At 39.8% G+C, this 15,268-nt stretch overlaps 1 protein-coding gene across 1 annotated transcript in view; it reads left to right on the top strand.

The window, feature by feature from the left end:
• Window positions 1–15,268, top strand: part of LOC120310197 (sodium/hydrogen exchanger 3) — a 98,395-nt gene that overhangs the window by 33,861 nt on the left and 49,266 nt on the right. The window contains exons 4-7 of the mRNA XM_039348338.1: window positions 7,613–7,790; window positions 9,557–9,777; window positions 11,749–11,951; window positions 14,757–14,846. Of these exons, the coding sequence (XP_039204272.1) occupies window positions 7,613–7,790; window positions 9,557–9,777; window positions 11,749–11,951; window positions 14,757–14,846 (692 nt within the window). The remainder of the gene's footprint in view (window positions 1–7,612; window positions 7,791–9,556; window positions 9,778–11,748; window positions 11,952–14,756; window positions 14,847–15,268) is intronic.

Raw genomic sequence — 15,268 nt, 5'->3', positions numbered from 1 at the left:
TGTTGGATGGGATAATATCACAACCAAATCATCAGCAAAAGCTCTCAGCCTATAATCAATCTTACTTATTTTTATTCCTTTTAATCTAGATGAATCTCGAATTTTAATAAGTAAAATCTGCATTGTTAATACAAATAGCAAGGGGGATAAAGGACAACCCTGTTTTGTACCTTTTCCTATTTTAAATATGTCTGTTAATCCCCCATTAATTATAATTTGTGCCAATTGTTGATAAATGACCTTGAGAGCAGACAAGAATTTATCTCCAAAATTCATTTCCTCTACAACTTTCAATTGATCAAAAGCTTTCTCAGCATCTATAAATATTAAAGCAGCAGGGATTTGGTTGTTCTTATCCAAATACTCTATTAAATTAATAATTTGTCTTACATTGTTTTTCATATATCTCCCCATTATAAATCCAGATTGGTCAGTATGAATCAATTGTTTCAAAACCTGCATTAATCTATTTGCCAGTATCTTTGCAAAAATCTTATAATCTGTATTTAAAAGAGATATAGGCCTATAATTTCTAGGTTGGGACAGATCCTGATCATCCTTTGGAATTAATGATATGAAGGCCGTTCTCCAGGATGGAGGTAATTCTGCTCCAGATAAAATATCATTAAAAAGTACCTTTAATGATTCTATCATTTCTTCAGATAACATCTTGTAATAAATCGCTGTTAACCCATCAGTACCTGGAGTCTTACCAACCTTCAATTGTTTAATTGCAAAAATAATCTCTTCAGAAGTAATTAAACCATTAATCCCATCACATTGATCACTCGTAAGTCTAGGAAAATGTGCTCCCTGTAAATATTTTTCTATATCTGAAGTTTGTATACTTTCACTAGCATATAATTTAGAATAAAAATCTAAAAAAGACTTTTTAATCAAATTTTGTTGGTAGACTTCTTTACCTTTATAAATTATTTTATCTATAATCCTCGATTTCTGTTTCTTACGTAATTGATAAGCCAACCATCTACCAGGTTTATTTGCATTACAAAATGTATTATGTCTCACATACCTCAAATTAGTTGCCATTTGATCTGCTAATAACATATTAAATTACTCCTTCAGCAAAGTAATAGAAACTTTTAACTTATTGTCCATTGGATTTGATATTAAAATCTTTTCCTTACATTTAATCTCATCTTCAAGATACTGTTGACACTGTCCGGGTTTCTGGCCATATAAAAAGGCCTGCGTGCCTTTTCTTCTTGCTTGGTTGTTGGAGAAGTAGAATAAAGAGTAGTTAACAGTTTCTGGGTCTGTTTACATCTGTGAGCATTGTTCATAGAAATCAAAACCCCTCTCATATATGCTTTACAAGAATCCCATACCATTGGTATCAAAGTACCCTTATTCATATTCCAAGCAAAAAATTCCTTTAAATAACCTTTACATCGCTGTATATTCTCTTCATATCTAAATAAATTCTCATTCAACCTCCAAGTCCTTCTAGTTCTTTCTTCCGATGAAATTTCCAACCATACCGGACTGTGGTCTGAAATTATTCTACGAAATATCTTGATATTCTTCACCCTAGAAAGGAAATCACTAGTAACCAAGAAAAAATCAATTCTAGAATAAGATTGGTGTCTATCCGAAAAAAAAGTAGTCTTTTTCCTTAGTATTCCGTTCTCTCCAAATATCTCTAAGTTCCAAATCATCCTTTAAGTCAAAAAAAAAAAAACTTTAGGAAGTCTTGCATGGTTAGAAACTTTAAAGGGACCCTTCTTATCTTTACTTGAGTCTAAAACACCATTCCAATCTCCCATCATAATAACTGATTTATAATCCAAAGAAGTTAATTTCTGGTGAATCAACTGATTGAGTTGAATACTGATTGATACATTACTATAATATTAATTTCCTACCGCTTGCAAAACAGGCTCAAAAGATTTTTAAACTACTAAATCTATTTGCAAATTACTAACCTATCTATATGGTATATTAATGACAAAACAATTAACAGGAAGAACTATAATTATAAAAAAGATAAAGTTTCCAAACCGGCTGTTAATAAACTATTATTGTAATCAGCTCATAGAAAATTTTCTATGACTTCTTATCCCAAATCATCCCAAAAGTTAACTGTTGTGTCCTGAGCCTGCAAAAGCAGGCTTGGGATGTTGCATTGGTCCCCAGCATTCCAAAAGCTGCCCAGGACCAGACAGAGTAGCACCAGCCTTGTATGCATGAGCAAGGCACGAAAACACTCTGTTCCTATTGGTTGACACTGTCCGGGTTTCTGGCCATATAAAAAGGCCTGCGTGCCTTTTCTTTTTGCTTGATTGTTGGAGAAGTAGAATAAAGAGTAGTTAACAGTCACCATGTGTCTTCATCATTCGCATGCGAACGAAGTATTTAACACTGGTGACGAAGGTGGGATCCTTTGCAAGCTGAAACAAAAGATTTAAGGACTCACCCAGGAAATCCGATGAAGGGAAAAATGGCGTCTGAATCAGCGTATCAGCCTGCCAATACAGCATTGCTGGAGGGTGAGCTCAGTTAAAGGACTCTTTTCTAAACAACGGCTTGCAGAGGAAATGATTGGTGAAGATCGTAAAGTTTACAATGTGGAAGATTGGCCCCTTGACTGATTTCAATGTCTCCCACCCAGAGAGATGGAATTCCTACATAGCACGGGTGGAGAACTACTTCAGAGTAAATCAGATTAGAGAAGACGGCCTGAAGGCAGCAACTCTTTTGTATGCCTGTGGACAAGAAGCTTTTGACATCGCAGAAAATCTGGTGGCCCCTGTACTTCTGGAGTCAGTAACATATGCTGACTTGAAGAAAATGTTGAAGGAACACTTCCAGCCGAAGTTGTCCATCATTGCTTGGAGGCATGCGTTCGAGCGGAGAGACCAGAGGCCGGGTGAATCTGCTGCAGATTTTATTGCGGCCTTAAGGCAAGCAGCCAGACCTTGTGAGTTCAAGGATCTGGAAGAGAGGCTGTGAGATCACTTTGTCTGTGGCTTAAGGAGCAGAGACTTACAACAAAAGATTTTTGCAAAAGAAGATGTATCCTTCCAAGATGCGTTGCGACAGGTGGCAGCTGAGAAAGCAGCAGGCGGGGCTGTGAAGGCCTTGCACCTCGCCAGAAATCCTCCAGACACCGCTACCGTCCATCAAGAGGATGCTCAAGAAGGATCAGAAGCAGATCCTGAAGAGGAGGTGGACAGATTTCATCAGCCAGCTGAGAGGAGGCCGAAGGGATATCCGGTCAAGGCCCCAGCATCTCTTCAATGCTTCAGGTGTGGAGGATGCCACAAGCGAGCTGACTGCAGGTTCCACTCCACCATTTGTAGGGCATGTGGCAGGCAAGGCCACATCGCATCCGTCTGTTTGGGTCGCCAGAAGGTCCAACCTCATGAAGAATTGCTTCTGAAAGGTACCAGGGTGTCCAGCCAACATAGGGTGGGTTTCTGCACATCGCGCAAGAGTATTCTAAGGACAGGGACACACAAACCCCTTAAGAAGAAACTTTCCATTAACATAAGGTTGCAAGGGGTTCCCTTATCAATGGAGTTGGACACTGGGTCCGTCTTTCAATTATTTCAATTAACACATTCAAAAGGATTTGTAGCAGCAGCGGCCTTTGAGTTAAACTCAGGCCATCGAATCTAATACTCACTGATTTTCAGAATTCTGTGGTGTATGTTAAGGGGGAGGCCACCCTTAGTGTACAGCACGAGGATTTTGAAGGTCTCCTAGATGTGGTGGTAGTTGGGGGTGAACGTACGAGTCTTATTGGACTCGATTGGTTTGAGGTTCTGGGAATCCAGGTAACTGGGCTGCACCATTTGCAAACGTTGAGCCTTGCAGAAGTCTGCAAGGAGTTTGCAGATGTGTTTAGTTCAGAGCTAGGATCCTACAAGGGGCTCCCATTGCGCTATGGTTAGACCCAGCTATCATGCACATCAGGGTCAAGCCTAGGAGGGCACCTTTTGCCCTCAAAAGTAAAATAGATGCTGAGCTAGATAAATTGCTCCAGCAAGGCATTTTAGAACCTGTAGATTCTAGTCCATGAGAAACCCCCATAGTAACACCTCTAAAGGCTAATGGGGAAATACGTATATGTGCAAACTACAAGTGTACACTGAATAAGGCGTTGCAACAGCATGCTTTTAACCAGTCCCTCTTGTAAGCCTGGCCTCCCTCAAGGGGGGGGGCATTTTTGCGAAGCTTGACCTGGCACAGGCTTATCAACAGCTACCTGTTGATGGGGCAGCTGCAGAGGCCCAGACTATTGTAACTCACAGGGGAGCCTTCAAGGTCAAAAGACTGCAATTTGGGGTAAATGTAGCCCATGGCATATTACAAAGTGTCATGGAGAGCATACTTCGAGGTATTCCTGGGGTCTGTCCCTACTTCAATGATGTCCTCATTGCTGGAGAGTCATCACAAAATTTAGCAGAAAGATTTAAGGGCTGTCTTGCTTCGTTTTTTGAAAAGCAGGCCTTAAACTAAAAAAGGATAAATGCAAGATAGGAGTCACTTCCACTGACTTCTTAGGTTTCAGGATTGATGCCAAAGGCATTCACCCTGCTGAAGCTAAACTACAAGCTATTCAACAGGCCCCAGGCCCCAAGTCCAAGAGTGAGCTGCAAGTCTTTTTGGGGCTCTTAAATTTTTACCATGCATTTCTCCCACATAAGGCTGCAGTGGCAGAGCCGTTACATAGGCTCTTAGACAAGCAGGCTCCATGGCAGTGGACTAAAGGAGTTTCAATGAGGTTAAGGCCTTGCTCACTTCAAATGTTGTTTTAGCACATTTCAATGAGCAATTGCCTGTATGCATCGCATGCGATGCATCTCCTTATGGGGTGGGAGCTGTACTTAGTCATCTGAAGGCTGATGGGACACAAGTCCCTGTGGCCTATTACTCAAGGACTCTGTCATCTGCAGAGTGGAATTACACTCAGATTGACAGAGAAGCCTTGGCCATAGTGGCTGACATAAAGAAATTCCATGATTTCTTATATGGCCACCACTTCACAGTCTATACAAACCGTAAGCCTCTGCTGGGTTTGTTTACCACCAGCAAACAGACAGACCATATCATTTCTCTTCGTATGCTGAGATGGTCCATCTTCCTGTCAGCATATGATTACACTTTAGTTCACAAACCTGGAAAAGAAATGGGCCATGCAGATGGCCTAAGCAGATTACCTTTAAAACAGGTAGAAGCAGACCCTGCTCCTGCCATCAATATTCTTTCCATTCAGGAGTTGCCTGAATCTCCCCTCAGTGTTAGGGACGTGGCTGCAGAAACTAGCATTGATCACACGCTTACACGCGTGCTGACATGGGTGTTGTCAGGATGGCCTGACAAGTGCCCAGATACTGAGTTCCAAAGCTTCTAGCACAAGAAGCATGAGTTTTCCATTTTAAAGGATTGCCTGTTATGGGGTAGCAGGGTAGTGATCCCAGCCTCATTGAGGTCTAGAATCTTGATCTCTCTGCATGAGGGACATCCTGGTATAGTCAGGATGAAAGCACTTGTGCGCAGCCATCTTTGGTGGCCTGGGCTCGATAAAGCCATCAAGGCCCAGGTGCACGGGTGCCAATTGTGCCAACAGTCATGGCCTGAAATGCCTCAGGCCCCAGTACATAGGTGGGAGGAAATGCAAACCCCATAGTCTAGGGTGCATATAGATTATGCTGGGCCCTTTCAGGGGCAATTCTTCCTGGTTGTTGTTGATAGCCATTCCAAGTGGCTAGAGGTTGTTCCTGTTTCCTCCACTATTACTGCCAGGACCATCCAGGTGCTGAGAGGAATTTTTGCATCACATGGTCTTCCAGATGTTCTGGTTTCAGATAATGGCCCTCAATTTACCTCTTCTGAGTTCCAGGCTTTTCTTCAGGCCAACCTGATCTGGCATGCAACGACGGCTCCCTTCCATCCATCTTCCAACGGATTGGCAGAGAGAATGGTGCGCACCACCAAAGATGCTCTCAAGAAACTGACTTATGGTAACTGGCATCACAGGTTAGCAGATTTCCTTCTTGCACACCGCACCACACCATGCACAGCCACAGGGAAGAGCCCGGCTGAACTCCGCTGGGGTCGCCACCTCATCACTAAACTGGACAAGCTGCACCCTGACCGAGTGGCTTCATAGGTGTCACAACTGCGGGCACCTAGAAGACTCCAGGTGGGCGATTCGGTTTGGGCAAGAAACTATGGGCCTGGACATCTCTGGGTCACAGCTGTGGTCTGCAAGGACTTGGGGCCGTTGTCATATGAAGTATCCACAGTATTCACATATGTCAGATGATGCTCCAGAGAGGGAGACTGACCGGGGGTATCCACATAAATCATACACAGCCATAGAAAGGGAATTCCATCAAGGGCACTTGAATAATTCAGCAATTGCTCCCAAGAGGAAGTCACCAGGAGAGGAGTTGCCATGGAGGCGGTTTCTGACTCTGGCACCTCTGGCACGTGCTTAGGGGCCACAGAGAACTGGGGCACTTCTGCTACCAGGCCTCTCCATATGCTGGCCTTGGGCTCAAGGGACAGTGTTCCCAAGAGGGGTCCATTGTGGACTCGGGGACTTCCACCCCTCCATGGTATGCTGGCTTGGACTTAGAGGGTCCAGCCAGTCAGCAGCTGGGTGGGTCAGCCGGGGACTTGGGGCAGCAAAGTCCTGGCCTGCCTAGCCTGGTAGGCGAGCAGGTAGGCCAGGCACCCTCACCAGGGTCACCTGGATACTTAGGGCAGCAACATCCTGGCCTGCCTAGCCTGGTAGGTGAGCAGGAGGGGCCAGGCAATCTCTCCAGGCCTTAGAAGGTCGCAGCGGGCCAAGTGCCAACCAAACATCTGAGAGACTTTGTGAGGTTGCTATCAAATCATGAGGGACCTTCTTATGAGGCCCCTGAATGAAGGGAGTATTTCGTGGTTAGATTATTTTGCATTATTTTGATTTCGGATACATTTATTTGTGTTAATAAATATTGAAGGGGTTTGCCTGTGTGCAGACTTGAGTATTCCACACTTTTTGCATTTGAATAATGCAGCTGTATGTCACTCTTCCCAGTGCACGATGTACCTGTGTGTACGTGAAGTATGTTCCATCTAGGGGGGAGGGGTGTTGTGTCCTGAGCCTGCAAAAGCAGGCCTGGGACGTTGCATTGGTTCCGGGCATTCCAAAAGCTGCCCGGGACCAGACAGAGCAGCACCAGCCTTGCGCGCATGCACAAGGCGCGAAAATGCTCTGTTCCTATTGGTTGACACTATCCGGGTTTCTGGCCATATAAAAAGGCCTGCGTGCCTTTTGTTTTTGCTTGGTTGTTGGAGAAGTAGAATAAAGAGTAGTTAACAGTCACCATGTCTCTTCATCAGTCGCACGCGAACGAAATATTTAACATTAACTGTATTTCATCCTGGAATAAATATCCATGTTTTTAAAAGAATATACTGTACAGCCATTTTTCTGAAATGATATAGGTTTCCTGCTTCAGCAAGGGTTGGACTAGAAGACATCTAAAGTCCCTTCCAATTACTCTACTCTACTCTACTCTACTCTACTCTACTCTACTCTACTCTACTCTATTCTAAACAAAGTACAATTTTTATGTGATTTTTATTGCAGTATCTTTCTTTGTGGTGAGCCTTGGAGGTACTTTTATTGGCATTATGTTTGCATTTCTACTCTCGCTTGTCACTCGTTTCACAAAGCATGTCAGAATAATTGAGCCTGGATTTGTATTTGTCATTTCGTATCTCTCCTATTTGACAGCTGAGATGCTCTCATTATCTGCCATCCTTGCGTAAGTTTCAATTATTCTTTTACTAAATTATCATTTAATTTACAGTTTTTCACTAACTTGAAAAAGTAAGCTATATTTATTTAAAAGTTAAAAATATTTATGTTCATGTTGAGAATCTGTTTATACAGCTATTTACATTGTATGTATAAAAAGATTTAGCTACAAAACAGAAGATTTCTATTTGTAAGTACATAATTTGAGTCTATATGAATTCTTCTGTGAATTCAAGATAGGCTGGCTGGCTGGCATATGTAGTTCAGGTGTGGAATCCAGCTATAGAGTATGTAAATCAGAAGCATTGATGTTGAAGGTTAATTATAAATTGATAATTTGGTAATAAATCCAACAGGGTAGGCAGAAGCAGGATATCAAGAGAGAGATCTACATGGTCTATTAAGAAGTTGCCTTTTGGCTTTTTACATATTCTAAAATGATTGGTAACATGCAAGTTCTTTCTACTTGCAAACTGCTCCAAGTACAATGTCACATAGCTGTTGATTATTTTCACATAAAACAGCATATAATCCAATAACATTTCAAAACATCAGAATATTACAAAGATGCATGAATGGAATTTTCTGATGTCTCATGGCTATACAGGTAGTTCTTGACTTATCATAATTGAGTCCAAAATCATAGTCATAATTGTTGTAGATGTTAGAGGTGCCCACTTAACAACTTAATAATGTTAGAGGTACCTCACTTAACAACTACAATTCCAGCTTAATATTGTGGTGATTCAGCAACTGCACAGATCACTAAGCAGAACATGGAATGCGTCAAGATGTCGGGGAGGCCTGGCGCAAACCCAGCCCTGTACTACATCTCCCCAGCTCAATGTGGTCTGTGTCAGGCCTCCCAGAGCCTCTACTACCCTGAGGCACCTCTTGTACAGTTTCCTGCCAAGCTGGTCTCACAATCCTGGGCCTCCTCCCTGTCCCATCAAGCCTTGTTCCTCTTCTGAAGATCACCTTTCCAAAAGAGCACCCAGAAAATGTGACATGAGGTCTTCCTACAGAGACTGCCTTACACTATTCATACAATCTCTCAGAAGGGCACAATTTTCCAATTCAATTCAGGCACATCAGCTGATTCTCTTTCAGAAAAGCAGTATTGAGAAGATGTAAGTGAAGCAAGGCATTACAGGGTGGAGCAGAAACCCAAGGGTGTGGAATCCAGCCAGGTAGGACCCACCAGGCAGGAGAGGGGGATGGATAGGCAGGTAGAGGCAGTTGCAGCAATCTTGCACTCAAACGTAAGGGCAAGCAGATTGACAAACACTCAAATTGTGATCACTTGACAGCAGGGCTGCTGCTGCAGCAATAACTTTGGGTATATAGCTTAAGTCCATTCAGCATCCTCATAATTTAGAATGGTCACTAAATGGCTATAAGTCAAGGATTATCTGTATAGGATCTCAAAGCTGAACTGCATTTATTCCTATAATGCTACAAGAGCATACCTGTGTAATATAGCTTCTGCCCCATGGGAATATTTTATTAAGATATCCCACTCAAATACCATTAACTGAGATTTCAAGAACAGCTATTTTGTGTAATAAACCACTTAAGAGTAAACTGTTACTTAAAATCTGAAGTATAGAAAAATTATGGCCTTCAGTCATAACAGGGTTGCCAGTTAACATATTATTCATCAGATATAATTATTTACTTATTTCTTCATACTTCATATTAGTTTAATAAAAATTACAATTCAGAAGAGGATCAAAAGGATACATGACTAAGATGTTCAATGTATTTTTCCAGGATAACATTCTGTGGTATCTGCTGTCAGAAATATGTCAAAGCAAATATTTCAGACCAATCTTCTACCACCGTGAGGTACTCCATGAAAATGTTAGCAAGTGGTGCCGAAACTATTATTTTTATGTTCCTGGGAATTTCTGCTGTTAACCCTAAAATTTGGACTTGGAACACTGCTTTCATACTCCTGACACTGGTTTTCATCTCTATCTATAGAATCATTGGTAAGAGAATTGGTTTTACCTTTGTTAATATTAATTAAATAAAAATATTAGTACTTTCTTAATATAGGATAGACGAGAAGACTATGTTCTGTCCCTGGAACATTTGCTGCTCTGGCAAGACAGGGTTAATTTCTTTATTACAACTGCTTGTTCTGTGTTCAAATGTATGGTACTCTGCCTACAAAACAGTAATAAGTTTTGCATTTAGCTAGCTTATAGATAAAGTTGGGCCCTACTGGCCAAAACAGGTGCAACATATTCCCTTCACAAGGAAGTGTTCAGGGATTATTACATACTTCCACTTTCCTGTCTCATCACTTCCTATTACAAGCATTGATGGGAAAGAGAAGGGAAGTGAGTTTATTCCAGCCTCCAACTTCCTTGCTCCATTCAGACCCTGCCTTCCCTGCTAAAGACAGCAATCTTTGCTCAAGAAGCAGAGATTGAGCCAGAAATAGGGCTCAATCAAGAATTCTTCAACTCTTCTCAATCTCAAACTCTTTCCATGTGAAAACCCTTTTCAATTTTTTATAGTTTTGAAAATGCCCCTCCCCACATATTCAAAGTCTCCTGTTTCTTGAGCAAATTTGTAGAGCTTTGCATTTGGGCTGCAGCACACCACAGGCTTGCTTGGGTTCCCAAGCTAATCAAGTTCTCTTACTTCCCTGTCTCTCAGCTTTGCCTCTCAACAGTCTTGCAGTTCCAATACCTGATTTTTTCCATGCTGCCTGAAGACTACTGGTGAGGCACTTCCCTTTGGGTTGGTGTTTTTCCTGAGTCTCTACTGTCTTCCCAGCATAATTCCTTAACACACCCACAAACGTGTTTGCTTTCATTTCCCTTATTATAAAACACTGTTTATTTAAAGAGGGTGGGTTTGTTTTAACCCTCCTTCCCAGGTAACATTAAAAATCTGGATATGAGGAGGGAAAATGACTACTTGTTCCAGGTGGTGAGTTGACTCTTTTACAAGGACTTTATTTTCTGCATAAGTGATTTCAAATGTTGCTTTTTTGTTATTTAGGAGATCTGGATAAGAAAAATAGCAATGCACATTGCTTATTGTAGGATGAAGATACAGTATTGAATTCACTACTCTGATAACACTGTGAGGATATTTTCCTTTGTTCTTTAGAAAATAAAGTTCCTTGTAAAACAGAGGGAATTAATATTATGCCTGATTTGAAGTTTGGTGGTAATGATTCAAAAGTAATTACTGTACATTTCATAGTAAGCAGTTGAAGATCAAGCTGACTTCTGCCTACTTTAGAGTTAGGCTACTGACGAGTAACTTCCAAAATCCTATGACTCTAAACCAGAGGTCCTCAACCTTTTGGGCCCCAGGGACCAGTTATGTGGAGAGAGGTATGTCCACGGGCTGGAGGGGGCATGGTTTTGTGTGCTGCCTGCATCCTGTGGATGGGGCTTTGCTTGTTTGTGTGGACTAGTTGCTGGCATGCTGCTGCCAGGTACTGGTCCATGGACCAGGGGTGGGGACACCTGCTCTAGACAGCTCTAGACTGCTCTATATAAAGTATTCATGATTTTATAATACTTTTAGTCAATATCTTTTTTGATACTGATTAAAAGTATTATAAAATCATTTATATGTTCAAAATACCAATTTTAGTATTATGCTGATTAGCTTTCATCATACTAATGGATTTGATGGAATTAACATCAACAAATTTATAGTGGGGACAATCAATGTTTAAATTAGTTGCTGTAATTTAAAGGCAGTAAATAAATTGACTTGTTGCCAGTGATTATAACCAATTCTGTGTAATAGATTGTTTAATGCAGATAAAAACTCTAATATCAGTTAGGAAAAGCAAATGGTAAAGAGGTATCACTTTGTATTCTGGCAATAGTTTTGCATAATGATTTTTAGCACATCGTATCTGTCCTAATTCCCAATGAAATGTGTGTTAATCTGATATCTTTGTTACTCTGATACATTTGTTTAAGCAGGTGTAATTCTACAGACTTGGATTCTAAATCGCTATCGAATGGTACAGCTGGGAATAATAGACCAAGTAGTAATGTCATATGGCGGTCTCCGTGGTGCTGTTGCTTTTGCCTTAGTCGTACTTTTGGATGAAAACAAAGTGCAAGATAAAAACTTGTTTGTCAGCACAACTATCATAGTTGTATTTTTCACTGTGATATTCCAGGTATTCAATTCAGTTTTTCCTAGAAGAAAAAATAAAAATCCTTGTCTTAGTGGATGAAAGGTTGTACAGAAAGCCCTTGAGTTATAACAGTTCATTTAATGACCATTCAGAGTTACAGCAGCACTTTAAAAAGTGACTTATATCAATTTTTCACACTTAACGGCTGTTGTAGCATCCTCAGGGTCACATGTTCAAAATTCAGACACTTGGCCATTGACTCATATTTATGACAGTTGGAATGTCTTGGGGTCATGTGATCACTTTTTGCAACTTTCTGTTAAGCAAAGCCAATGGGGAAGCTAGATTCCCTTAACAGCTATGTTATTATTAACAACTGCAGTGATTCACTTAACCACTGCACTTAACAACTGTGGCAAGAAAGATCATAAAACGGGCAAAACTCACTTAACAACTGACTCACTTAGCAACAGAAATTTTGGGCTCAATTGTGATCGCAAGTTGAGGACTACCTGTACATATGCATTGTGTATTATGTCCTTTTGTAGTCTTTAGCCTAATATGTGAAAGATCCCTTTGAATGCTGTTTTCTGTCTTAGGAATAAAATATATCTATATGGATTCTGTCTCAGGAATAAAAAAAAACATACAGTATACAACACAACATTCTTTATTGGCCAACTGTGATTGCACACATAAGGAATTTGTCTCTGGTGCATAAGCTCTCAGTGTACATACAAACAACACACAACAAAGTAATATAATCATAAGATATCAACTGTAGAAGGTAATATGAAATATGAGAAAGGTAATAATAATTACAGCCCTACTACATGGATAAATATCCTTAGATATAAGACAGTGCTATGGGAATTAGGTGTTCAGTAGAGTGATAGCATGAGGGAAACAACTGTCTTTGTATGTAGGTGTTTGGCATGCAGTGCTCTATAGTGGCATCCTGAGGGAGGAGTTGAAACAGTTTATGTCCTGGATGTGTAGATATTTTTTTAGCCCTGTTTCTGGCTCATGCAGTATATAGGTCCTCAACAGAAAGCAAGCTGGTTGCAGTTTTTTTTTTTTCCTGCAGTCCTAACCAGTGCTTTTTTTGAAAAAAAAAAAAAAAAGGTGCCGGAACTCACAGATGTCATACAACCCGCCTTGCCTACCTTACAAGGTTCCATCCAAAAAAGGTGCCGGAACTCCGTTCTGAGCATTCTGTGACAAAAAAAGCCCTGGTCCTAACTTTCCATTGAAGTCTATACCTGTCCAGTTTGGTTGCTGTACCAAACCAGACAGTTATAGAAGTACAAATGACAGATTCAATAATTCCTCTGTAGAACTGTTATCAGCAACTCCTTGGTCAGACTGAGCTTTCTGAGCTGATGCAGGAAGTACATTCTTTGTTGTGCTTTTTAAATTATGGTTCTAATATTAGGTGTCCATCTCAAGTCCTGGGAGATTATAGAACCCAGAAACTTGACACTAGTGTTGCCTAATGGTAGAATAGGAAGGCTCTTCTTAAAATCCACTGTCATATCTACAGTTTTAAGGGTGTTCAGCTCCAAATTGTTCCAGATGCATCACAAGGCCTCCCATCTGTATGCAGACTCATCACCATCTTGAATGAGACCAATGATTGCTGTATTATCTGCAAACTTCAGTATGTTAAGAAAGGATCCTTTGAGATGCAGTCATTGCTTAGAGAGAAAACAATGGAAAAGCACACCGCCCTGAGAGGTGCCCTATACTAAGTGAATGTGTATTCTATGTGATTTTACATAGCTTCTCCTGCTGCTTTCTATGTATCTGTTAGAAAGCTTATAATCCAACTACAAGTGTGGTCAGGTACAGCTAGCTGAGTCAGTTTAGAGAGAATTTATGGAATGATGGTATTGAATGCCGAGCTGAAGTCTACAAAAAGGACCCTTTCATAGATCCTTGGGGATTCAAAGTATTGTAAGATATAGTGCCACATTAATAGTATCATCTGACACTCTATAAAACAAATCAAAATATTACATGCATTTGTTGTTTTAAAAGAAAAACAACAAATGAAGGCTTTTGAGATGCAATCTTTTAAAACGTTTGTCTCATGTCTTTTATGTCCAGCTGTATATTTTCCTAAAAATAGGTTTTGTACTGCCGGAGCAAAAGATAACTTTTCCATTTAAAAAAAAAATTAGAGGGAGAAAAGCTGACCATTAAAAAACATGAACTAAGACTATGTTTTTTAAATAAAGAGATCTATTATACATTTTCACCATGTAAGTCAAGTTACATTTTCCCGCATAAAAAGTAAAATGTCTATGTCATAAATAAAAATACATATTTCATGAGAGCTATATAAGCAGGGCAAACCATTTCAACATTACTTGCAAAAAGAAATTTGCTATTTAGTATTCTTTAATACAGTTTTTATAATATTGGGTTCTAATTTCAATGATAATGAACCATCGATTTTAATTAGAAACACTAATAATATTATTATAGCAAATTCTGTGAAGATATGCTTCTCTGGAAAGAATATGATATATATTATTTAAAAATATGAAATGTATTTTGCCAACAAGGAAATATATAGAACTATATTCTTGTGGGCAAAGAACTGTCATTTAAAATGCTTCCAGAATACTGTATCAACATCAAATTACCAAACATGAGGATGTTTATGTATTATATATGTATATTATGTATATAAGGAAAGAACATTAAGTGTCACAATATGTGAAAGAGTACCTAAATGAGTATATTTAGTGATATGTACATGTTTCATTTCTTTTTTGCATCCTTTAAATTTGTAAATTTTTTAAATTAAAACTACGGTAATTTGTTCATTTTCCTTCAAAGGGTTTAACAATCAAGCCTTTAGTGCAGTGGTTAAAAGTGAAAAAAAGTGAACACAGAGAACCCAAACTGAATGAGAAGCTCCACAGCAGGGTAAGCTAATTTATGTTCCAAAGAAATGTAGTTTAAGGCAAGGCTTTTCAACTTTTTCACAGATTGTGCCACCTTTAGGACATGACAATATTCAAATACCATCAGTGCTTAACAAGGTGTCCAAAACTTGATGACTAAAAAAAAGGGGAGGTTGGGTTTTACTGATTAGATTCATTTGTTGTTATAGAAATGGCTAGTTTATACTCTTATGGAAAAGCAAAAAGTTGAGGTTCGATGTTAATGCTTCATTCTACTGCAACAGAGGAAGTCGGAAGTCAATGCCTTTTATTTTTCCCTCCTCCCCCTCACTTTCCCCCCTTCTTCCTCCCCACTGTGTCCTACTATTTGCTTTTGTATTTTTATATTTTATTCTATAATCTATTAAAATGTTACAAACCATTAAAAAAGGAAGTTGTAATTTC

This window comes from Crotalus tigris, unplaced genomic scaffold (genome assembly GCF_016545835.1).
Source record: "Crotalus tigris isolate CLP2741 ecotype Arizona unplaced genomic scaffold, ASM1654583v1 scf7180000018142.649072, whole genome shotgun sequence".
Taxonomy (NCBI): domain Eukaryota; kingdom Metazoa; phylum Chordata; class Lepidosauria; order Squamata; family Viperidae; genus Crotalus; species Crotalus tigris.
This window is presented reverse-complemented; position numbering and strand designations above follow the sequence as displayed.